The sequence below is a fragment of the Malaclemys terrapin genome, chromosome 2, assembly GCF_027887155.1.
Source record: "Malaclemys terrapin pileata isolate rMalTer1 chromosome 2, rMalTer1.hap1, whole genome shotgun sequence".
NCBI lineage: Eukaryota > Metazoa > Chordata > Testudines > Emydidae > Malaclemys > Malaclemys terrapin.
The window spans coordinates 211,307,954-211,334,215 of NC_071506.1; the positions used below are offsets into that span (position 1 = coordinate 211,307,954).

A 26,262-nucleotide genomic window follows, 5' to 3' on the forward strand; every position below is an offset into this window, starting at 1 on the left:
TCCATGGCTGACTACGTTCGAGCTTTCTTGTTCAGAACAAGTCAGACAGGGTCTCTTGAGTAGTAGGAAACCCTCCACTAGGGCCACATACCTGGCGAAGTGGAAGAGATTTTCAATATGGTCAGTTCAGCGCAACTTTTCCCCAGTGCTAGCCTGAGTGCCCCAGATTTTGGATTACCTTTTCCACCTAAAGCAAGAAGGTTTCTCCTTGTCTTCCATAAGAGTACATCTAGCTGCCATCTTGGCTTTCCACCCAGGGGTATAGGGCCGCTCGGTTTTCGCTAACCCACTGGTCTGTCGCTTCCTGAAGGGCCTCGATAGGTTGTACCTGTACGTCCGCCAACCAGTTTCTGCTTGGGCCCTTAACTTGGTCCTCTTTAGGCTCATGGGGCATCCCTTTGAGCCTCTAGCAACATGCTCCCTGCTATACCTCTTCTACAAGGTCACGTTCCTGGTGGCAATAACTTGAGCCTGGAGGGTGTCTAAGCTCAGGGCTGTAATGTCCGAGCCGCCCTACACCATGTTTTTTAAGGACAAGATTTAGCTCAGGCCCCATCCGGCCTTCCTCCCGAAGGTGGTATTGCAGTTCCACATCAACCAGGACATTTTCCTTCCGGTTTTCTACCCCAAGCCTCATGTGAGTAGCAGGGAGCAGAGGCTCCGCATTCTTGACATCCACAGCGTGCTGGCCTTTTACATCGAAAGGATGAAACCATTCAGGAAGTCGGTACAACTCTTTGTCGCAGTAGCGAACAGGATGAAGGGCCAGCCTGTTTCAACACAGCACATTTCATCATGGATTGTGGCTTGCATTACCAAGTGCTACAATCTAGCAGGGATCCCAGCTCTCCCGATAACGTGCACTGTACAAGGGTGCAAGCTTCATCAACAGCTTTCCTGGCTCAAGTCCCCACCCAAGAAATTTTCAGGGGAGCAACGTGCTAATCGATACACACTTTCGCCACACACTATGCAATTACTAGGTAGGCCAGAGATGATGCGGCCTTTGGTAGAGCAGTACTCTAGTCGGTGGACAGCTCCGACCCTACCTCCTAAATTTGCTTGGGAGTCTCTTGATTGGAATTGACATGAACAAGCACTTGAAGAAGAAAAAACCGTTACTTTCTCGGAACTGTTGTTCTTCGAGGTGTGTTGTTCATGTCCATTCCAATACCCACCCTCCTACCCCTCTATCGGAGTAGCCGGCAAAAAGGAACTGCTAAGGGAAAAATCTTCCAGCCATCGTGCACAAGTGCGCGCGCACACACTTGATTGGAATGGACATGAACAACACCTCTTGAAGAACAACAGTTCCAAGAAGGTGAGTAACCATTTTTTATCTTCCCCTTGCTCTGACCCTATTTTTTTCCCCTTTTTGTGAACATTTGTCCCATTGATTGTGCTGTCTTTTGAATATTTCTCAATAACTAAGGCATAGCTGACTTTTGATCAAAAGCTTTTTGTGACAGGTTGAAGTTTTAAAGAGAAACTGTCATCTTGTGATCAGATTTTACAAGAGTGAAAAGTTACAGGTACTACATTTGGTCTTGAGCCCTTTTGCCAATGTTTTTGTGGAAATCATTCTCTTTTCTTTCTCTGTTGCTGTTAGTGAGATGCACAGAGATTAGGGGAAAATCTCTCTTCCTATTTGTTCACTTTGTACATTTTCAGAACCTTGGAATATAGTCAGTTTCCCTATTTTTTCCCAGTGTTTGTTATAGTAATCTTAAATGCAGTAGTAATAGTTGATTTAAGTCTCACTTTTGTCTTATCTCACTGTCTGCCTAGGTTTTTACCATGTGCCATCTTTGTGTTCTGAGCATTTGACAGAATTAAACTGTGTGTGTGTGTGTGTGTGTGTGTGTGTGTGTGTGTGTGTTTAATGTGTATATATAAACTTCCCTTTCTCCTCCAGTGTGCAGAGAATGGACTTTTTTGGATTTTTGTTGTTGTTGATCGGTCAAAATGGATTTTGGATTTTTGACCTCAAGATTAGCTTTACCTCATACAGTACAAAGATCTAGTTTTATGGGCCAATCACCAAGAAATGTATTTCCCATGCACACGAGGCACATTCCAGAATTTGACATTACTAGTGGAATGTAGCTTGAGGTGATGATCACTGAGTGAGGTGGTCAGATGATGTGAGCCAGTCGCATAGAGGCTTTGGGGGAGGATAACCAAAACCTTGAGTCTTTTGCTATTTCATAGGAAGCCAGCAAAAAGAGTGGAGCACTGGGGTAATGTGCTTTGGCAGGCTGTGTTGCTGAGCAGTTAGGCTGCTATGTTCTGAACCAATTTTAGCTTTTTTTTTTTTTTTTAAATTTTAAGGTAATCCGTTTCAATCCTAGACCTGAAGGAATAAAAAGTTCACTGTGGGTAAATTCAAATTAGATAGGAGGCACACAATTCTTGTCAAATGTATTTAGAAATTACATTTTTTTTATGGCTATAGGCTATTTGCATATACACAAGCAGTGGTGGTGAGTTCTTTACCATGCTTCATTCTTCTTGTAAGCATAGCTTTAGTCTTTCTAGGATTTAGCTTCCGATAGCTGCTCTAACACAAGAACTAGGGGCCACCAAATGAAATTAATAGGCAGCAGGCTTAAAACAAACAAAAGGAAGTATTTTTTTCCACACAAAGCACAGTCAATCTTTGGAACTCCTTGTCAGAGGATGTTGTGAAAGCCAAGACTATAACAGGGTTAAAAAAAGAACTAGATAAATTCATGGAGGATAGGTCCATCAATGGCTATTGGCCAGGATGGGCAAGGATGGTGTCCCTAGCCTCTGTTTGCCAGAAGCTGGGAATGGGCGACAGGGCATGGATTACTTGTTCTGTTCATTCCCTCTGGAGCACCTGGCATTGGCCACTGTTGGAAGACTGGATACTGGGCTAGATGGACCTTTGATCTGACCCAGTATGGCTGTTCTTATGTTCTTCATTCAGTTGCTGGTTGTGCTGTTTACTGTCTTCATGTAGATGTGCTTAATGGCTTCATATAGATGTTGAACAGATTAAGGGAGAGGAGGAATCCACATCTGAAGGCTATTGAGGTGGAGGAGCATATGCCCATCACAATTTAGAGTTTGATGTGAGATGAGCAGTGAAAGCCATCTCAGATCCAGAGCTGCTAACCATGCCCACATATGAAATGGGGAGCAGGATTTTTTTATAGGAGTACAAATGTTCCTTTTTTCTGGTCAAGAAGAGCTCATTCATCAGTGCCACCATCTCTCTGTTCCATATCCAGCCCTAAAGCTTAATTAGATGGGGCCCAGAATATTGGCAGAATCTAGGTGGAATTGGAGGTGATCTCTGCAAGCTTTTCAGTTACTTTGCTCAAGAATAGAAGGCTAGATACTGGATAGTAATTTCTTAACTAATCGTCAGATTGTGATGTGGTTCAGGAAGACTGTTAGGTCTCTTTTTAGAGGAGGTATTAATGAGCTCAGTTAGGGGCAGAGACTTTCTCAGTATTTTCACTATCTGACAAGGGCATGGATTAGGGTTGCAGCCTCCTTCATGGCTTCATTTCCTTGCAGTACTTCCTGTTTGTCTGTGAGCATAGACTGAATTTGGATATAGAGGGTTTCTTGTGTTGATTCCTGGTGTTGTGAATGACTTTCTCGAGAAGTAGGCTAATTGTTCTTTGAAGTGGGAGGTGTTGGGTTCTGGAATTGAGTGAAGACTTTCTGGGTTAGAAGACTTTCTGGGTTAGAAGACTTTCTGGGTTAGAAGACTCTTCGTCCCCTTATTGACTGTGTCCTTTTAAGACTTTCCCTGTTTCTTTTACAGTTCCATGGCTATGTTTTTGTAGTGCTCTTTTTAATATCCAAATAAATTTTTTGAAATTCTAAGTAACTTTTTAAATACAAAAGGGACTTTCATTGCAATAAAAGGGAATTTTACTATTGACTTAAATGGCGCTAAAGTTGGACACTTGGTTTTTAAAAGTGAAATGAACTGGCTGTTGGAGTTACATTTGGGGTGAAGTGCCTGAAATCCAGTGACTAAAGGAAAGCTATCAGAGGGGAGCAGACTTTTTTTTTTTTTTTTTTTTTAACCTATGGAGTTGGCACATCTACTTTTGAGCTTCAAGTTTGTCCTGTGGGTTGTTTCACTTGCAAGGTTTTAATTGAGAGCCAAGTGACAATGTCAGATTAAAAATTATTTTAAAAAAATAATTGTCCTTTTTATGGTGCATAAACATATCAAACACTTAATCACAACCTTTTAATTTTTTAATTGTTATAGTTTGTATATTGCTGTTCTGTTGGTAAATGATGATTAAATTTATGAGGTAGAAAATGAAATCTAGTGCCTCATTCTGAGGTGTGATAAATGGGAAATTGTTACCCAACATATTTCAAAGTCACTGCAGTAGAACATTGATCCAAGAAATGTGTGTGTTTCACCTCATTTTTTGGCATATAACAGTTATTGTGTGCTCTGAAGTTCTATTGGCATGACTTTCAATTCTTTTGATTATCTCCCCTGTTTTAACAAGAACATGTAAACTTCAGCTTTTAAGGGCTTCTATAATTGACCATGTTTATACTGTAGTCACGTGGAAGAACTAATTTATCCAAACTACAGCTTCCTTGAAGTGTTAATCACACATTATATTTTCCAGATCCAAGACACATCAAGGTATCCAGTTTTCGAGAGAAGTTTTTGGGTATCGTGAGGTTCCTCTAATGCCCTTCGAGTAAAATTCTCTTGAAATTCCATTATTCTTTATCTCATTGTGCCTTTGAAACTCACTTTCTTCAAACACATTGACAGCATGGTTTTCTGACCGGTGCTGGTCAGCAGTGCATTGCTTTAGTTAGGGTCTTGGCAAAACATGCTTTTTGAAGAACTCACCTGCTGAATAACTTCAGAAGTATTCTGTAAAGCCCACATTGCAATTATTTTTGAATGGCTTACACTAAGGAGCAAGTGAATATATGTAATCTTGTTTCTCTTTCTATGTTTTAGATACGTTTGGCAGTGAAAATGGATGACTTATTTGGAACAAATATGCTTATATGAGAAGATCCCAATTCCAAACAGTTTAAACATTAGTCCTTCTTCAGGAACAGTATGGCAGGCTTCAAACGAGGGTATGATGGAAAAATTGCTGGACTATATGATTTGGATAAAACCTTGGGCAGAGGCCACTTTGCTGTGGTCAAACTTGCCCGGCATGTCTTTACAGGTGAAAAAGTAGCAGTGAAAGTAATTGACAAGACCAAACTGGACACTCTGGCCACTGGGCATCTTTTCCAAGAAGTTAGATGCATGAAACTAGTGCAGCATCCTAATATTGTTCGTCTGTATGAAGTGATTGACACCCAGACCAAACTTTACCTTATCTTGGAGCTTGGTGATGGAGGAGATATGTTTGATTACATCATGAAACATGAAGAAGGACTTAATGAGGACCTGGCTAAGAAATACTTTGCTCAGATAGTTCATGCTATATCTTATTGCCATAAACTACATGTAGTTCACAGAGACTTAAAACCAGAAAATGTTGTCTTCTTTGAAAAACAAGGACTTGTGAAATTGACTGACTTTGGCTTCAGCAACAAATTTCAGCCTGGAAAAAAGCTCACTACCAGTTGTGGATCTCTAGCATATTCTGCTCCTGAAATTCTACTTGGGGATGAGTATGATGCACCAGCAGTGGGTAAGTCACGCTTCTTAAATTTGACTAGTAATATTAACTTATGTACCTCAGCATGTTACCAGTTAGATATTTTCCCTTCCAAAATAATGCCATCATTGGAAGACAAGAAGTCGTATAGTAAAGGTCAGATCACTGAGTCAAGGTTACAATAGCTTTATCTGAAGGAGACAATATTTAGCCTATTTAAGAAGAACTTTCAAACTGCTTGTTAAATCTTTTATTTTGATCTTAAAGCTCATAAAAATGGAAACCCATGCAATATATGCACTGGATTAAAATATGAATAGTAAGGTGTATGCAGTATGCCTTCTGGTATATAGTGATTCAAACAAAATCCAGCTCCTTTCATAGGGAACAGAAAGGTAAAATTAAAAATGAAACAAAAATCCCCAAATCTAAACACACAAGAATCACTTGCCTCACAAACAGAAGTAAACTTTGAGAATGAGCAGTTCTTCTTTTGAGTGGTTGCCCGTGTATATTCCATTCTTGGCGAGCATTTGCTTGAAATCCGAGTCTTTTGGCCAGCAGTGTCTGAGTGCTCCCATACAGCCTGAGGGCCTTTGTGCTCCCACACCAAGGGCATGCAGCATGGGACGTATTGCCACTCAGTTCCTTCTTACTTCTTGTGGCTTTGACACGGTGCGCCCAGAGTCCATGATCACTAAATCTAAATTTTCCTTATTAAGAGAGAGAGTGTATATATTAGTACAGTAAATTTGGTTTAGTTAGTTGCCTGTTGGCAACACCTCTTTGATAGTTTCACTTAGTTCTGTGAAGTCTTTAATACTTGTACATATTCCCAACTGGGATCTTTGAGTACCAGTGCTTTAAAGATGTTGCAGTCAAAGTCTCTGGGATTAAATTTTGCCCCCCATTGTGAGGCAGCAGTTCCCATTAATGATGGGCACACAAAATCTCATTGTTTGGAGGAGTCACATTTCCCCTTAAATGCACCACAGTTTTCTGGATGGATCTCAGAAATAGAGGTTATGATCAACTGATGTACAGAACATTATAACAAATAATAGGAAAGACTCCCTCAGACAAACTTACTAAGTGGAGAAGATTTTTGGCTTGGTGTGAACATCATCTCTGACAGCCTCTGAGATGTACGTTCCTGCAATGTTAGATTATCTGCTCTCTCTAAAGAACTCTGGGTTTTCACTTAGCTCTGTCAGGGTGCATATTTCAGCTATTAACACTTACCATTCATCTACAGGGGTATTGTTTTTTTTCCCCATCCTACAATGTTCAGATTCCTCAGGGGTTTAAGGGTTTTTCTACTTATAAGGGAAGGCAATCCCCACATGGATTCTTAATGTAGCACTGGGGGGGCCTCATGAGACCCCTGTTTGAGCCCATGGTAAATTCTCTTCTATATCTATCCATGAAAAGCTTCCTACTAGCAATCACATCAGTTAAGAGGATTGGGGAGAGGTGAACTCAAGGCATACTCCATCTATCCTGTTCTCCATTCTGAACTGGTTTTTCTTAGGCCACATCCTAATTTCTTACTGAAAATATTGTCAGACTTCTGTTTTAAATCAGACTGTCTTACCTACCTACATTTTCCTCAGACCTCAGTCTAATCACAGGAACTCTAAATAACATACCCTTAATGATCATAGGGCTGTAGCTTTTTACTTACAGAAAACAAAATCCTTCCGGGCCTCCCTAAGGCAATTGTCCTTTGCAGAGAGGATGAAAGACCATACTGTTTACTTCCAAACATTATCTAAATGGGTTATTGGATTCTGCTGTGAACTAGCAACAGTAGATTCACCAGTTAATATTAGAACTCATTCCACTAGAATGCAAGCAACTTCCGCTGCTTCCTTGAGAAGTAGTCCCATAATGGACATTTGTAAAGCATCCTCCTGGGATTCCATACATACCTTCAGAGCAGATGTTGCTTTTGGCAGGGATGTTTAGAGTCTAGATAAGACTTTTTAAGCATCCACCACCTTAGTTCGGGTTACTGCTTGGGAGTCACCAAGAATGGAATATGTATATAGACAAGCACTCAAAGAGTTGCTTTACTTGCACAGTAACTAGAATTCTTTGAGATGTGTAATATATATATGGGCAACACAACCTGACCTCCTTTCCCTTTGCCAGAGGATCCAGGTGTAAACTGGATTCTGGGATTGGCCCTGCACTGCCCTCTGTGACCAAGGGGGCATTTGCTGCACATGTGGACCCAATGGGCACTACTGGCCAAAGACTCCAATCTTGAGTGTGTGGGACACATGTGCACCAATAGTAGAAAATCTATATATGGACCAGTGTTTCTCAACACATGGGTGGAAACTCAAAAGTGGGTCGCAAGAATGTATGAAAGAGTTGCAAACAAATTTAAAAATAGATCATATTTTGCTACAACTTTTAAAAAATAGATGCTGCTTGTGCTTCACTGTATGTTAATGCTGTGCATACCAATGATACTGCTACCCTTACTTCTGCGCTGCTACTGGCTGTGGCTTGTTATGATTGTTTGTTTTTGTTTTATTATTACATGTATTAGGTAATAAGTATTTTGGGGCTAAAATACTTGTTTGTTTTCTACTTAAGCTATTACTGGGTTGGAACTGGCCATCAATGTTTACAAATGGGTCCTGGTCCAAAAAAGTTTGAGAACCACTGATATAGATAACACACCTTAAGCTCCAGTTACTGTGTACAGATGAGTAATTTGTCTTTCACATGGTGACTGTTGTGATTTGTCTTGGAGCATAATGTAATAAAATCTCATTCTATGGTCAAGTTAGTCATAGAAAGTTAAGGAAAGGGTCATTGGGTTCGTACTAATGTATCATAATTTCTGTGTCAGGATGACTCGTTTTCAGCTCTAGGTCTTCCCGTTGGTGGAAATTTTGATAATGCAATGTCTTTGGAAATGGGTTGAGTTGGGTATCATTCCTTTTCCCGTGATCACAGTGGTACCAAACATGACAAACCTAGAATAGTTACGTTGGTATATTTTGGAGAAAATGTTTAAAAATTGAACACACAGGTATACATTGCTTACATTAAAAGGCCATTGATCTTGCCTAATCCTAGGGAAGTTGTCCTTGACATGTAGGACTGAAAACATTTATTCATCAGTCATTAGTGACATCTGTCTGGGGCACCACTGCTAGACATGTTGTCACCCCAATCCTTGTCCAAGCCGCACTTGCACATCTCCATACAAAACAGGGTGCCAGCCAAACATTTGCAAGATAGTGAGCATCTGGTCTTTGCACATGAGTGTTTGATTCGCTGAAAGATTGATTTGGGAGTGCATAGTATTTCACATATAGCTGGTGTGATTAGTCCATCCTCCAAGACCCATCCATGTGCGATAGCAGAGGGTAGTTTTGGATGCGCTTGATCATCCTGGAGCCATTCTGTTGCTCGATTAAATTTCCCTCGTATTAGCAGCTATAAATGCACCCTTGTCCATGGTAATTTTTCTCCTTTTGTCTGCTTCTTGGAAAACATCCACCAACTCTGCCAGTGTCGTAATGTTGGTTTTTAAATGGTAAACTTGGTATATGAATGCCTCAAGTGCATTTATGGCCTCATCAATGACTGTCTCGGCCGTTCCAAGCAGCCTCAGACTGAGGAGAGTCTTCAGAGGCAGAATCGAATGCCTTTCAGAAAGATACTTTTGGTCTTTCCAGGCAACTTTCCAGTAGTATCACATGCTGAAAGGTTGTGGAAACCTGGCAGTACGGTGGCTTTTAACAGTTTCAGTGATAGGAACACATCTCTGAGGGATATACAGGAATTCTGTTCCTCAGCAGCAGGCACAAAAACAGAATCTTGCAGAAGTCTTGGGTAGCATCTCAGAGAGAGTACTAGAACATCTGTCTTGTGCAAAAAATCTGGAGTTTAGTTGCACTTTTCTCTGTGGCATTGATAGCATGTGAAATAATTTTAGCATGAGCCTCCTTATGGGAACTATGAGGAAACTCCACTGACCACTGACCACTGCAAGGCAGCAGCTTCATTATGCCATGTGATGATGAAATTATTTGAATAATTCTTTGCATGCTGGAGCATTTTTCCTTCATGGTGGGTAGTTAACTCATCCTTTGTGGGTATATGAGGCAGTAGCTTCTTCATTGTGAGATTGGAGAAGTTTGTGGAGTCAGTGATTTTTGTATTGGACAGCCATGGAGTCACTACTTTCTGGTAATATTTTTAATTGAATCCTCTGCATACATGTCAACTATGAGGTAGACTTTGTCGTAGACCTAGTATTTTCTCTGTAGCCTCAGAATGAAATGTTCAGCCAAATCTCAGCAGTTTCTGATGTGTTGAGAGCTTGTATCTCAGCTATACCATCGATGATTGCTAAGGTGAAAGTCCTCTGCTAGCACAAGGTATTGGTCACGTTGTCAGTAAGTGCTGGCTTAGGAAGACCATGTAAGGTGTACATTAGTTTGCTTTTCGCCTGTCATATATGCATGCAACATATGTTTTGTCACATTCAAATGTCAATCCTGGTGTCACAGATAACTCGAAGTTTCCCAGAGTCTCATGTTGCTCAACATCATGCTGAAATCTGGATAATACCAGGAGATGCGCCAACAATGACCTGTTTGTGGTCAGCCCTATAATGGTCCCTGCCACCTTCACTCTGACATTCTTTGCATTCAAGCACATCTTTTGCCTGTTCTTCTGAATTGGAGCCCATAGAATGATGGAGCTATAGATAATTCTTTGGGTTTTGAAGGCTTCATACAAATCATAGTCCAAAGTATTCATTTGACTGACATCTTTAGCTATCTCATCACTGAAGACTGCTTTCATCATGATATTAATGAGCTCCAGTCTGTCGTAAGCGCATGGGTTGCTGATGCAAGTAAGCTCATCCTGTATCTATAAAATCACCCCCCGACCCCGGCATTTAACACTACTTAATGAGTCTAGATGGTGCTTGGTTACTTGTGAGAAAGTTGTATAAACTACATCCATATCCCAGAATTCATCTTCAATAAGTACTTCAAGTGCCTTTCTGCTAAGCATTTGTTCCTCTTCAATCCTGATCAAAGCACATATTTCTACGTATTTAGCCTCTGTCAGTCATTGCCACTCCTTTAGAGCCTCTGCGAGAATTTTTGAACTCCAGCCGAGTCTCACAGTTTGCAGTTGTAAAGTCAGTATTTGTTTCTGTTATTTCTACCTTTTGATGCATCACATTACATATGTTCATGGTGTAGCACTCAGAATGATATGCAATGTGGTATGTGTGGGTGTCTTTTGGGTCAGTTGCACACATTTTACTTTCCATGCAATGCTCTTGCTAAGAGTGACTGCTTCATACAGTTTCTCACGCGTTGAAACCATGTTTAATGAATGCTGTTGGGTTTCTGGGTTACCGCAGAAAGGTAGGGTTCTTCTCGAAATGCATGCCATGGGACCTACTATAAGGTGAGTTTCACCACAGTTTGCACTTGTCCTAGCACTTTCAACTCTTTTCTGATGCTTGATGTACTTCCTCTCCAACCTTGCCAAATGCAGTTTATGGGTGTACTTCTTATATCATGTAAGGTGCCACCAAGTGTTGTGTTTAACCAGGTCTTCCATGATGGTATTCTCCAAAGATTCAGCAACCAGTTGGTACTGTTCGTCTCCCCACTGATGCCTAAAAATGCTCAAGACCAAAAAACCCAAGGATTTTCGAATAAATTACTTGGTAATCGTAATTAATTTTTATTTAATGTATGTTATGTAACTGTGTATACCATTTGCAGATGTATTCAACTAATTACTACCTGGATAGTGATGTCTTAATCACTCATTACAACTCTTTTTACATCATAAAGCTGATAATCAATATCAGTGAGCTGCTGCTTTTTTGCTCATGAGGCAAATCAACTTGAAGCACACCTTCCATTTATAGTAATCTGTAACATTAAAAAGTTCATGGATCGCGTTCTGGGCATTAATTGATAACACAGTACTGTCAATCAAGGACCACAATTTAATTTTGTGAAAGCTGCGTATTTGACATGCCTGTGTTAAAGTATAATTAAAAGTTGATATGTGAACATTCTCAAATATATATCTACAAAATTGTTCTAGGTTTGTTTTGTTTGGTACCATTATGATTGTGGGAGAATGGGCTTTCGAATGATATCCAACTTGACCCATTTCCAATGACAGCGTACTATTAACATTTCCATCAACTGGAGGACCTGAGGTTGAGGGGGAGCAAGTTCCCCTGCCCGCCACGCTGCAGAGGGTGATGCCATTGAAATTATAAATTTTTACGAATCAAATGACACCTCCCTTACCTTTATATCATTAACTTGCCCACAGAATTACACATGCTCCCAGACTAGATGATCTAATGGGAACTGGGAACCAGCAGTTAAAGGATGAGATGCTGACCTTACCTTTAAAAGTAGCAGTGCAGACGCAATTAACTAAAGAAAAATAAAATAACGATGAGAAAGCACTAATGTCTAAGAACTAAACCTTGGAGATGGCTAGTTTCTCTTACCTGCTGGAGATGGGAATAATTGGAGATTGCCAGGGTGTCAAATGTTAATTATAGTTATTGCCTTCGAAGTGCTAATTTGCTTGTTTCCTCCTACTGGAAGGGAGGGATCATGCTAGCTATCCGGGCTAACATACTAAGGGTGAGAGAACTCTTTCCTAACTTCTGATATTACTCCTGGGGGAATTCTGCGCCAAAAAAATAAAAATTATGTGCAAAATATTGCAAAATTATGCAAATTTTATTTGTCAATAAATAAATGTGGCTCCCGCATGGCAATGGGGAGCATAGGCCACTGGCTGCATTGAAGTGGGAGATCACCCTGAAACCCCACCACCTCTGACACAGTGCAAGGGCTGGGCCTGCCCCAGAAACACCCCAGATCCAAGTGTTGATGGGGCTTAGTGTGGTGGGATCCAGGGGTGGGGTGAGAGGTTTCTGTGTGGGGCAGTCTGGATTTGGGAGGCTCAGTGGGAGATCTGGATACGCAGAGGCTCGTTGGGGGATTCCGGGTGCAGGGGCAATGGGACTCTGCTGGGGATCCAGGTGAATGTGGTTTGGGCTTGGGGGGCAGTCTGGGTGTGGGGAGATGGGGCTTGACAGGTGTGGGGGCTGAGTGAGGGGGTCTGGGTGCTGGGGGAGTGGAGCTTGATGGGATGGGGCTCCAGATGCAGTTGGTTGGGGATCAGCGGGGTGGGGTCTGAGTGTGTGGGGCTTGTCGGAGGGTCCAGGTGTAAGAGGGTAGGGCTTGTCAAGGTTCAATGGGCCTGCATAATGGAGGAGCCAGCTGCTGTCGAGGTGATGCTGCATGCCGGGCTCCTGCTTCCCTCCTGCGATTCCCCTATCCCTTTTCTTCTCCATTCCCCACCCCTATTCCCCTCTCCCTGCCCCATGTTTTGCAAGAGACTCTTTTTTCTCATCTCAGAAGTACAATGCGGAACTTTTAAAATACAGTTTTTTTTTTTTTTTTTAATTCTTATATTGGTGGTCTGATCCGACATGCACTTAAAAATGTTAGGTGCATTGAATGACCACCTTCAGATGAAAATAGACTTCACATCTTGTTTCTTGTAAATGCCACTGTACCACTTAAGTCCTATACTTGTACATTGTAGATAAGTGCCTATATAACTAGCTATGCACACTATTCCTAAAGGGCAGTATGATATGCAACTGGTTGAGCTGATCCAGAGCAGGTATCCAACACAATAATGAGCAGGACATGCAGAAGATGTGGCCAGAAGAAAATTAAGTCTATAGAAAAACTTGAGCAGGAAACTAGTTCTCATTTTTTAGTCTCAGGTTAATATACCAGCCAGTCAGCGACCCAGGAGTTTTAAATGCAGGTCAACAGTTTGCCGGACAATAAGTAATTACATTTAAATTGTCTGGGCTGCTGGGCAATAGGATTTTTCCTAATCTTACAGAAGGATTACTAATTTTGTATTAAAAAAAAAAAAACTTTTACTGTCCCAGTTTTCATCACTTTTAAAAAAGATTTTATAGTGCATTACAATGAAGAGTGCTGTCACCGATCTTTCCTGTATGGCAAATGAGTCTAGGTTGCCTGAGAGAAAATGTAGATTTTACCATACTGATTTCTGGATTGCATAGACCAATATTTTGTTTCTGTCACTGGCCATTAACTTGTGCTTCAAAGGAATGTGTAAACCCACAAAATACAACTGGCTAATTGTGCAATGCTGTAAGTGTGTGTGTGTGTGTGTGAGTCAGTGAGTGAGAGAATGGGGAGAACTTTCTTGACCTTTGCAGGTGATAAACTTTCATGAGACCAGCGTCCTGTGTATTGTGACCATAGAATTTACCACAGAATTGGTAAAAGATTATTTTTATAAAAAACAAAAATGTATAGCCTTTATAGATGTAAAGAGAACTGAATGTAAAATAATGCAATCTTATCTTCCTGAGTCTGCATGTAGCCTGAAACAATAGCAGAGCAGCGTGAACTGCTCCCATGCAATGGCAATCAATATCTAATTATTTCACTGCTAATCAGTGTAGCAGAAAGTTCAAATGGTGGTGACTAAGAACAGTGGAGTATTTATAGTTCAGCCTCTTCCCTGGATTTCAAGTCACCTCTGCCCCTGTCCATGATGGGGTTGAAAGAGGAGCTGCACTCCACCCCATTGCCCAAAGCCTAAACTGTTTCCTTGATGCTGAAAATCCAAACCGCATTTCTTGCCTTCCTGGATGTCAGAAGTTTAAACTGTTGCCTACTTAGCTGCCAAAACTTTCAATTTCCTCCACCCCTTCAATTTACACAGTGCGACTGAGTTCTCATTTCAGAATCTACAGTGAAATTGGGGGGCAGTATAAATGAATGTACAGTTTATAAAATAGAAGAGAAAATGAAATGGGGGTAGTATTTGTCTTCATACTTCATTCAGTATAAATCCTTCCACTTTGAATTTACTTGAAGTTGCTGTCAAATTTAGCAGTAATTTATGTAGACTTTGCTGCAGAATATATAAGGACTTGACTATATTTTATAAGCAATGCTGGGACTAATTAGTAAATAAAAGAAAAAATTATATACTTGGTGCAGTTTCCCACCGCCAAGAACAAAGTGTTTTTCTTGAGTAGAAATAGGTTGTCCTTGTATGTAAAATAAGCTGTGCATTTCATAAAATGTTTATTATATATTTAATAGTGCAAACGTAATTTTGGCTTGCATAAGTAAACTGAATCAACTAGCCCAGTGGAGAATAATCTCTGGATCACTACTTTATAATAACTTAACAATTGAAACACTCAGTTTGAGTAATGGCTTTTTTCCCCCCTTTCTTTTAAAGCACATACACTGATCCCTAGAGATATCAACATCTTTTCAAGTTAAGGTTGTTAAGGTATTGATTCTGTGAATCCAATAACATTCCCTTTGGTGTCTGAGGTTGCAAATAGCTAGAAGAATAGTGAGCACTGGTCAGACCTTCTGTAGGGTTACATCAGGATTTTTACTTGCTCATAACTTTCTGAAAACTTCTCTTGGGCTAAAACTTTTCATGTTTTTCATGTTTGCAAAATCTATGCAGTTGCTGAGTCATGGAAAGGTGACTGAAAGTTCTTTGCCAATGTATGTGAAGTTTAAGACCATTTTGCACACAATGCAAATGCTAGAACTTTAGTTAAAAAAATGTCAAGTTTTTCTTTGAGTGTTGCACGTGTCTATTCCACTTCAGGTATGTGTGCACCCTGTGCATTGAAGCCAGATTTTTCCCCACAGTGGTATCTGTTGCGCTGGCCCATGTGATCACTGCAAGCTCATGCTGTTAGCTGGTGGTATAAAGGAGTGGAACCACCCTGATACTCCCTCAGTTCCTTCTCACCGCTTGTGGTTGGTAGTTGGAGCACATATGCTTCCTTGCACAAGTCTTCCTGTTTTTCTCTGATTGAATTCCATAAAACTTTATAAATAGTTAAATTAGTTGTTTAGTGTTAGTTTAGATAGTGGTACTTGTTACTTTTATTTTTGTTTGATTTTGGACTTTCACTTAGGCTGCCTCAGTACTGAGCATTAACAACACTAAGTCCCTAGGCTTTAAACAAGCCAATGCCAGTCATGACCCTTACTCTTGTTGTCTAAAATGTTTGGGTAAGGGCCACATGCTATTTCCCGAGTATCAAGAGATGATGCCAGATTTGGGTGAGTTGTGTTGCATTCCTTGTTCAGGTAGACTCTGAAACCCTCCTTGCCAAACTTCTTGTGAGTCACCTGAAGTGGATTGGACACATGCAATCACTTGAAGAAAAAATTGTTGTTAACCTGTTCTGTAACTATTGTTCTTCAAGATGTGTTGCACATGTCCCTTCCATGACCCTCCTTCCTTCCACACCATATTGGAGTCTAACTTATTGGTCTCTGGTAAGATAGCACGAGCGTGCAGAAGGTGCATGTGCCACCTCAATGGGCACTGCTGTGGGGAGAAAGGTTTCTGGCTTCAGAGCAGTGGGCATGCACATACCTGCAGTGGAATGGATGTCCAGCATATCTCTAAGGGCAACAGTTACTGAACAGGGTAGTAACCATTTTTTATGTCGTTCTTACTGATAGCTAAGTTCTGGTGTGTTTTTTTTTTTTTTTTTTTTTTTAACAAAGTTAAAAATATGTGATTGCTAAGCACTGCATATACTGTAATAACTTCTGATGACAATGGGAACTACGATACTATTTTGCATTGTTGCTACAGTATATATGTATACAAATTTGGCTTTATAACTGCTGTTCTATAAAGTTTTTGAACGTAGAAACTTGTCATATCTACCTATTCTCTCATCTGAAACTCAGATGGTAGCTCCCTGCAGGGATTGTCTTTCTGTTATGTCTTTACAGTTCCCAACCTAATGGAATACTGGCCTTTAGGTGCTACTGCAATATAAATAAATAATAGGAACATTTTTGTAAACATCACTGCAGAAATGGATTTTGTTGCAATCTCCCTTCACAGCAGACACCAAGAGAATGGCCCCAAGTGGACTTCATAAAGTCAACGTGGCCAAGCAGGTGCTCTATAAGCTCCTCTAGTCTAATAACTCAGGATTTCTTTGGGTTTTTTAAAAGGAGGACTTTAAAATACATCATGATTTTTGATAAGTTTATGAATTTAAATGCAGGAAATGTAAAAGTTAAGGTTGAAAGTTTAGTGATCAATACAGTACATTAATGGATGCATGCTGTATTTTAACAGTAACTCTTGTGTGTGTCTGTTTATAGGCCCCATAGTCTGAATATTAGGTACTGTTAACAGTCCCTTGTAAATTAGTAGTGGATAAATCTTGACATGGCAGTTATTCTTCTAGTTATAAAGACCTTTTATTAAAATTCAATTTTAAAATATGTTCTCATAGAATATTTGTAAACTCTGCTGTGTTGAATACTTGACACCCAGCATTTTGGATTTTAACAAACTCAAAATGACATTAAAGTGACATCTTGCTAAAATAAAAGCTATCGTGGATAGTATTCTTTGCTGTGCAAATTAGACAGTTAAATGTCTTTGAAAGCCAGGTCTGATTTTTTTTCTCTCTCTCTAAAAGCTCCTTTATTGCTATACATTTGGAGACTTACTTTTATAATGAGAGTCTGACTAATCAATAAAAACAGTGAGGAGTCCTTGTGGCACCTTAGAGACTAACACATTTATTTGGGCATAAGCTTTTGTGGGCCACCTTAGTCTCTAAGGTGCCACAAGGACTCCTTGTTTTTGCTGATACAGACTAACATGGCTACCACTCTGAAACCTGACTAATCAGTGTAAGGTAAATTTCAGTGCTTGACTAAAACTGATGGGAAGTAGTAATAATAAATGATCAGATGAAAAATAAGAATATAATTGGAATATTTTGAATTTTTGGAAGATTTTAGTGATTGTTAGAAAAAGTAGCTATTATGCACTTTTTAAACATTTGTTGCTTTTGTCTCAATTTTGAAATAATTTACATGTAGTATGTTTAAAAAAAAATCATGGGCAGTATTGGTATAGAATATATATATCTTTTTTTTACAATCAAGATTTAACCAGTTTCAGTACATAAACAAGTAATGGAATTGTTGGTCTGAGTGAAGGGGGAACCTAAATTTCACCTTAATACAGAAAACTCTCCTCTTTCATGCTGCTTTATCAGAACCTTCTTTATTGATCTAACAATGCTCTTTATACAGTCTTTAACAGCTTGAGCCATTAAGGCAACAGCTAATAGTGTATACAGTATCTTTTACTCAACTTAAATCACTTAAAAAATGTACATAGAGATCAGTCCATACACCATTAAATTCAGCCATCATCTCCAGGGGAAGTGAAGAATAACTTATTCAAGTAAAACGCCAGAGGAAACTTTTCAAAGCCTTGTTTAATTACCAAAGTTAAATTTAGCCAGTACACCAAGGCAGTCCATTCCTCTTGCTTATCTTGTACTAAAAAGGAGTTCTTCCAAGAGCACAATACATCCTCTTGCTATTGTGGAGCAGTGATTCCTTACTGAGAATACCAGATGAAGTTGTCTCTTGCAAACATACATTCTTATTATTTATGTAAGACTGCTGACAAAATTTTGCATATGTATGTCTGATAGTATTATAGTGCTTATAATTCGAATACTCGTATTTAGAAATCTTAAATGTCTTTGTTTAATCCTTCAGTATGTTTAAAGTTGTGCAGTTGAGAATCACAAAAACAAACATTCAAGGATTATTGTTCCATATGCTAAGTTTTTAGAAAAGAATACTTCTCATATTTGTCACAAAGTCAAACAAATTTTCAAGTTGCCTTATGATTGCTATGAACAAGCTTATCTGAATCTTTCAAATAACTAACATCTGCTACATATGTTTATTTCTTAAGAAAAAAAGCCAAAATGAAATGTTTGCTCAAAGCTTTTCATGTAACATGACGTCTTTTGTTATGTCAGCCCAATATGCCTGGGGATCTACTCTTTTCCAAGGCAAAACTGCTCCCAATTTTAGTTTAAAAATTTATATTAATAGAAAAATTAATTTGTGTACTGGAATAATAAGAATAGCTGGAAAGTCATATAAAGGGAAAATTTGCACCTTTTCAAATTATTGAATTATTAATAAACTCACCATTGTGTGCCTGGGCAATAAAAATCTATCAAAACAGCGTAGCTTCAACTGCAGAACTACATCATGAATAGAAACAAACAAATAACACCACCTTAGTCTTGCAATGCAAACAGCTTGGGAATTAAATGGGGGAAAAAAAGGGCAGGCAAGTCCCTTAAGTTATTTTTGTTGATAATCTTCTGTAAAAATGCCTCTTATGGAATGTGAGCAATAGATGTCATTGGATTATGAGTCCAAAGTGCTTGAGTAAAAACATGAACTATACTTCCCCCTGTCTTTAAGCTAATAGTTTAATATAGGCTCTTTGATGGCAATTTAAATTTTTATTTATTTATGTTTTACCAAAGACAAGTAATGTTTCAGTTTGTACCAAAAGCAGGAGCTGCTTATAAAGGTGGAACTGATCCAACTAATAGTGATTGTTTTAATTGTAGCTTTTTAAAAAAGGAGAAAACCTTGCAACTGGTGCCTTTTGAAAGTGTGTTAGAGTAGAGAACATACCTAACTCTTTCCATCTGCTGGAAAAAAAAAAATTAAACCCCTGCCTTTTTACAGGGACTAAAATAAACAGCTAAGTTAAACATGAGACTGTCTCTGAATTATATTGATGTTTTGGTGTGTGCGTGTTTGAAGCATTTTTAAACAAAGAAAATTCCAGCCATCTAAAGATTTGTGTATTTGTAAAAACAGTAGTATTAGAAGTTGTTTAAATGGTGATGTTAAACAAGATGACATTTGAACTAATTTGGTCCTCTTCCCATAAGTCATAAGTCAGCACATGTGAAGTCTGAGTATTCAGAGATCCTATCTGTGTGTGTACGTTATAGTAGAAAAAATATTTCCAATGCATACAATGGCTGCTATTACTGTTACTATTAACAAAAGGGTTACAGTATATTGTCTTGAAGTTCAAAAAGTCTAACAGATACTTCCTGCCAGGAATACAACTTATTTTTAAAGGAATGTGTTTTAACAACTTTGAACACGGCATGATGCAAATGTGCTTTCATTTTACTCTGAAGAATAAACTTACTTACAAAAAGCCTATACCAAGCAGTATTTGTATATTTCAGTTCTCAAAATTAATCAGCATTTGTCCACATATTAGATTTTCTGTATTTTTTTACTGTTCTGTTCAGTTAGAAAGCTCTCACTTTCTACTGATTGGGATGCTAGGGTCTAATCCTGCTCCTTTAAAGAAAAAAAAACATGAAATTTTGGCTGATCAGACACCTTAAGGGCAGTTGAACATGCACCAAAATCTATCCTTTCTTTTCATTCTCTTTTGCAACGCTTGGTGTGAAAAAGATTTGCCTGTTTACACTCCTTATAAATACGGTCAGCCATGCCCCCACACATTCTCATAAGTTTTCAACAGCTGCACTAAGATGCGTGCCTGTGCAGCTGTGCAGTATGCCACCAAGGGCCATTCACTTAACTCCCCCAGCCCTGGAGCTGCTGTGGTGGGGAGAGGTGCCTCTCCCCCGGCCCCAGCCCTGGAGCTGCTGCGGCAGGGAGCGGGGTGGGGAGAGTCCTCTCTCCCCGGCGCCACCCCAGAGCCTGCACCCCCAGTCGGAGCCCTTGCACCCTGCACCCCAATCCTCTGCTCCATCCCTGAGCCCCCTCCTGCACCCTGAAACCCTCATCCTGGCTCCACCCCCAGCCAGAGTTCTCACCCCCCCGTACCCCAACCCTCTGCCCTAGCCCTGAGCCCCCTCCCACACTCCAAACCTCTCGGCCCCACCCCCGCCACACATCATCTCCATATTGGTGCACATAGCAAAATTAATTCTGCACATGGATCGGAAAAATTAGAGGGAACATTGTTGCCAACCCCTGTGTCCAATTCTGGCTGATCTTTCTAGCGCTAACTATCTGGTTATTTTTACTGGCCAAGGCCTGATATAGTAACTGATTTAGGTTTATATAAGGAATAAACAACTTTCAGCTGAAACTAAAAGGTCTAAATTGCTTAGAACAGCAGTTCCCAAACTTGAGTGGTTCATGTACCAGCTTGTTAAAAAAAATTGATGTTTGAAGTACCACATGCAAATTTCTTCGTGCACATTTATTTTATGCCTTAATACCCTTATGTATTTACAGACTCATAGTAAAACAAGCATTCAAATTTGGCTGGTGGAAATCTACTTGGGAGAAATTAGATGGGATGGGAGTTTGGTTGGGGGAGTTCAGGTAGAAGAGCTAGAGGACATGAGGTTTAAAGCTGGTCAGGGATCTTTTGATAAAACACATTTTTGTTGGAAAATTCTGACTTACTCATATTTTGCAGAAACATACTGGCTTTGATGAAACTTTCATCAGGAAAGTTTTCTCAGGTGGAGGATGAAATTTTTGGTTGAAGTAGAGAGACTAATGCCAGAAAAGCCTAGTAGTAAGGGCATTCACCTGGAATGTGGGCCAGACCCAAATTCAAGGCCTTGATCTGCCTTATTCAGATGGGTGCCCTGACAACCAAATTATTGGCGATTGTGGGGTGGGTGGATCTCTCTCATTCTATTGCTGTTTTGTTGTGAAAAATTTCAAAAGGTCTCAATTGCATCCTGATGCAGATTGGGAATTTCTGAAATTACGAGAAGTTTCACAGGACAGGAAAAGAGTTTCCTTCCCAGCTCCAGAAAGGTTAGATGGAGGGTAAGGATTGTGGCTGGGGCGAAGGGAGGGTTAGAGAGGTGGAGAGCTTTGTCTGGAAGTGGGGAGTTTTACCTGGGCATTGAACAGTTTCCGTTCCAAGTAAGCCTTGTTCCCAGTTCTCTTCCTGTTCCCTCTGAACCATGGAGTTGTGTGCAGTTGCCCTGCACTCTGGCCTGTCTGGAAAGTCTTTTCCACATCTCCTTCTGTCTTGGTCTCACAACTCCTTCCTGTTGGTTAAGGAATTCTATAGGGCTCTTTCCTGGAGCTGTGCTATGAATCAAGCCTTTCTAAGCTCATTAGTATCCAGATTCCAGCCCTATTCCATGGAGCCTCTCTTGGTCCTTGGACTCTCACATTTTGTCCTCTTGATTCTGGGGCCCTACATCCTTCCTTCCTGGGGTTGAGTTGTGATTCAGGCAGCCTTTCCCAGCACACCAGTCTCCCTTCTGATTTCCATACCATGGTGTGTGTCTCTGGCTTAATGCTGCCCTGCAATTCTGCCCTCCAGGCTGTCTGCCCTCTCCCTTTTTAATCTTCCTGGAAGTCATCTAACAGCTGGGTTTTATCTTATCTTTTACCTTCCTCAGCAAGTCTGCTGTTCCCTTGATTACCTTGTTTTTTAAAGGGACCATATAATGGAACAGAGGTTGGCTGGTCCCAGGTCCCTTATCCGTTAAAGGGGACAGACCACCTATTACGGCATACCATAAGCGGTACATGTACTGCAGTTTCAGAATCTTAAACACCATAGGAATGACCAGTAAATGTAAATATATTTGCTCCCATTTTTTACACTATTTCTAAGAGCAATAGCAAAATATGTAAAGTAATATAATGGAAGTATAATATACAACACATAGATATGCAATGTACTTGACCACTATGTTGAGGAATTACATTTTATTGCTGAAGCCTCTATTCCCCTTCCCACTTCCTTTCAAAATGTTAGGCTGTTTTGTTTCTATTGCCTGCCTTCTTCATTTTTCTGTCAATAGTCCTCCTTCAGTTAGCCAGAGATGCTTGTTGGAGTGATTCATGTCATGTCTTCTTTTCCTCTAGCCTTTTCCCCTCTGCCTTGAAGGTAGAAAGTGCTTTCTGTACAGTGTTGCTTGTCCCTCTCCATCTGGAAGGAAGGGATTGAAGTTGGGTAATTTGAACTATCACTGGACTATCTGTACAGTTCTACTTTTTATTGTCTCAATAGTGTGCGTTCATGTCCTCACACTTTTTTGTTCTTTCTCTAGTCTCTTCTGTGTGTCTTAATCCTTCTTTCTACCTTTCTGGATCTCTGCTTCCTCAGGATTGCATCTATGCTAGTGCCATTACTGCTATAACAGTGGTGAAGTGATGCAGTCAGTCCTAGCCAGTTTGCTGGGAAAGCACTTCACAGGAATAGTACTGACATAAAAGCAGCCCTCCATTGCTGCAAGCCTACTGCAAGAGAAGGGGGGGGGGGGATTGAAGGGAAAAAGACAATCTTTTGTTCACATTTCAAGAAAAGAACAGTGGGGAAAATAGTACTTGTGCCATTGCTACTGTTGCAGTTTGTTTGTCTACTAGTAGCAGTTGGTGAAACTGACTGACAGTAGTTTCACTTTGCTCTTGCCCTACTGCTGCTGTGTGATGGAGCAGAAACACAGCCGTGATTCTTGTCTGTGGAAAGAGTTCTGTAATATTGGATTTCTATGATCTCCATGCCAAATTAAACCCTTGGTATCTTACATCACTTTTGTAAACTCAAGTTCTGGTCTGCCTTTTCTCACATGAGCTGAATTAAGTACAATTAATTATTTTGTTTTTTGTTTTTAATGAAGAATAGCTATTAATAAAACTGGTATGTATTTGCTTGCTTACTTAAAATTAATTTGAATGTTTACTGTAATAGATGAGAACTTTATTTATAGACTCTGTTCACATCTACTCCAAATGTTACTGAGTAGTATATATTGGCCTTTGTTTTACCCAACTGAAAGATAGCTGATAGAGGCAATCTAAGGCAGGGGTGGGCAAACTATGGCCCTGAGGGGCCGGATCCAGCCCACTAGCTGTTTTAATCTGGCCCTCAAGCTCCTGCTGGGGAGCGGGGTCTGGGGCTTGCCCCACTCCGGTGGTCCAGCTGGGGAGCAGGGTTGGGGGCTGTTCCACGCGGCTCCGGGAAGCAGCGGCATGGCCCCGCTCCAGCTCCTACAGGGCTCCACTCTGCTTGCTGCCCCCTCCTCAAGCGCTGCCCCTGCAGCTCCCATTGGCTCGGAACTGCAGGGGCAGTGCTTGGGGAAGGTTGGGGAGGGGCAGCGTGCAGAGTGGAGCCCCCTGTCTGCCCTATGCGTAGGAGCTGGAGTGGGGCCATGCCACGCTTCCGGGAGCCACTTGAGATAAGCGCTGCCTGGAGCCTGCACCCCTGAGCCTCTCCCCACGGCCTGATCCCCCTTCAGCCCTCCAAACCCCTCGATCCTAGCCTGCAGCATCCTCCTGCACCCCAAACCCCTCATCTTCAGCCCCACCCCAGAACCTGCACCCCCAGCCAGAGCCCTCACCCCTCTGAATCCCAACCCCAATTTTGTGAACATTCATGGCCTGCCATACAACTTCTATTCTCAGATGTGGCCCTCAGACCAAAAAGTTTGCCGACCCCTGATCTAAGGTGTTGAAAGAGCATTGCCTGTTCCAACAAGAGTCTGGAATAAATTGCTTTAATAAACAGACTCTAGCTTCACTCATTTCATGTGGTTGAATGGGAATAATATGACTGCTCTGGCTAACCTTTGCCCATTTTGGGAGATCTGCGATCACAAATGTACCAATATTGTGTGAAGGCCTATAACTTTTGAAATGTGGCAGAAATTCTAGCAGATAAGCTCTTGATACAGAAGCTACAGACCGCCTTTGTAAATCATAAATTGTCACTTTCTGAGAGCCACAGTGAGGACTACATCATGCCCTCAGAATGGAATAAATGTTGAAGTTAACTTTAATCAGATCCTGGAGTTCTGTTCTTAAGCAATATGAAAATGGATACCCTTTATGGATTCTATGCACTTAAATACAACAGATGTGCTCAACTTCTCTCTGGTGCTCACTTGATCTGAGGCAGCCAGTGACGTAGCTTGGTTTCCATGGCAATGACTTCGTGTTATGTAAGGAAGTTGAATGTACACTGCCCTGGTTGTTGTGGTTCTGAGAATCTTTCTTGGACAATCCTTTCCCGATGAACCTTTTAAAAGAGCATTAAAAGTATGTGAAGTGTTTCAGGTTCTGTTAGTTGGTTAGTAATTAAAACCCCTCACTTCTATATTTATGTTAGCAATTACAGCAGTGAATATTTAGGTCAGTGGTCCATGGTTCTAAAGGTCAAATCCGACCCTGAAATCTGCACTGTTTTTTTCACTAGAAAATCTTGATGACTGTGTGTACACCTCATAGGAATTAATATAGATTTAGCTTCAGTCTACCTTTCTGAAATCAGTGTATATTTCCAGTTTTGTAGCCCCTGTGTTAGTGCTGTAAGCATCAAAAGGTGCATCCTAAATTTCACAATTTTCTCCCTCTACTTCTCCCCCCACCCCCAACCTTCTCTTCTCTTGCATCCATTTCTGAGGAGGGCAAATTTATCATTAACTTGGAAATGAAAAATTTATTCATCATGTATCCTTCTTTTGGCTAGTCACTAAGATGTTAACTATTTTTTGTATATAGCAGATATTTTTTAATTTTCTTATTTTAAATGTAGAATTTATTAATTACATTACATCACAAGTTCTTAAACTGAGGGATGGGACTCCTAGGTGAATTGTGCCCTCAGAGCGAGGGCATATAGGGAAGAGTGGACTCACCGCTACTTCAGCTCCTTCTCAACTGCCTGCAGCTCAAGATGAAGCAATTATGTGTCTGTTGCTTCTTAGTAGCTATACCAGTTCTTTTTTTTTACTTTATTCTTTTATTTTTTGCGTATTTATTCTCCCCCCCACCTTGTTTGCAGAAATCTCTGGGTTTTGTGGGGTGGTTCTCCCCTCTCCCCCATCCATTTCCTGGTATGCAACTAATTCCTTGGCCTTTCAACTGGCCTCACTGTGGGGTGTGCTGAAAGGCCCAGGATTCAAAGCCTGCCAGACCTGCAATAGACTTTTTCCCCTAGAGTGGTGAGCACTCTAGCTGTCTCTGGTGTCTCAGAGACTCCCACATTCTGTTGAAGTGCAAAGCTTGCATGGGGTTTAAGAGCAGATATCCCAAGGAAAAGATGGTAGGAGTAAAGCTTCTCCTTAAGGAATGTGCTCTAAAGCCTGCAGTGTCCAAGTCATGTCCCCTTAGTACTTCAGTGACTGCTTCAGAGATGAAACGCTCTAGGAAACAAAAGCATCCTTCTGGTAAAACAGCAGTTCTCAGACTGTGGGTCAGGACCCCAGAATGGGTCGTGACCCCATTTTAGTAGGGTCACCAGGGCTAGCTTAGACTTGCTGGGGTCCGGGGCTGAAGCCCGAGCCCCACTGCCTGGGGCTGAAGCTGAAACCCGAAGGCTTCAGCCTGGCATGGCAGGGCTCAGGTTACAGGTCCCTAGCCTGGGACTGAAGCCCTTGGGTTTCTGCTTTGTTCTCCCTGCCAAGGGCAGTGGGGCTCAGGCTTTGCTGCGCCTCCCCCCACCCCCAGTGCTGGAGCCTGGGTGGGCTCAGTCTTTGGCCCCCCTCCTGGGGTCATGTAGTAATTTTTGTTGTCAGAAAGGGGTCATGGAATGAAGTTTTGAGAACCCCTGTGATAGAACCTCCAGGAAAAGAGGTAGATCACTGCTAAGAACTGAACCTGGGGAAACCTTATGCCCGAGGCTTCAACAGACATTGGCA

General features: G+C 40.8%; 1 protein-coding gene across 1 annotated transcript in view; it reads left to right on the plus strand.

The window, feature by feature from the left end:
- Positions 1-26,262, plus strand: part of SNRK (SNF related kinase) — an 88,912-nt gene that overhangs the window by 15,056 nt on the left and 47,594 nt on the right. The window contains exon 3 of the mRNA XM_054019856.1: positions 4,988-5,681. Coding sequence (XP_053875831.1) covers positions 5,093-5,681 — 589 coding nt within the window. The 5' untranslated portion in view covers positions 4,988-5,092. The remainder of the gene's footprint in view (positions 1-4,987; positions 5,682-26,262) is intronic.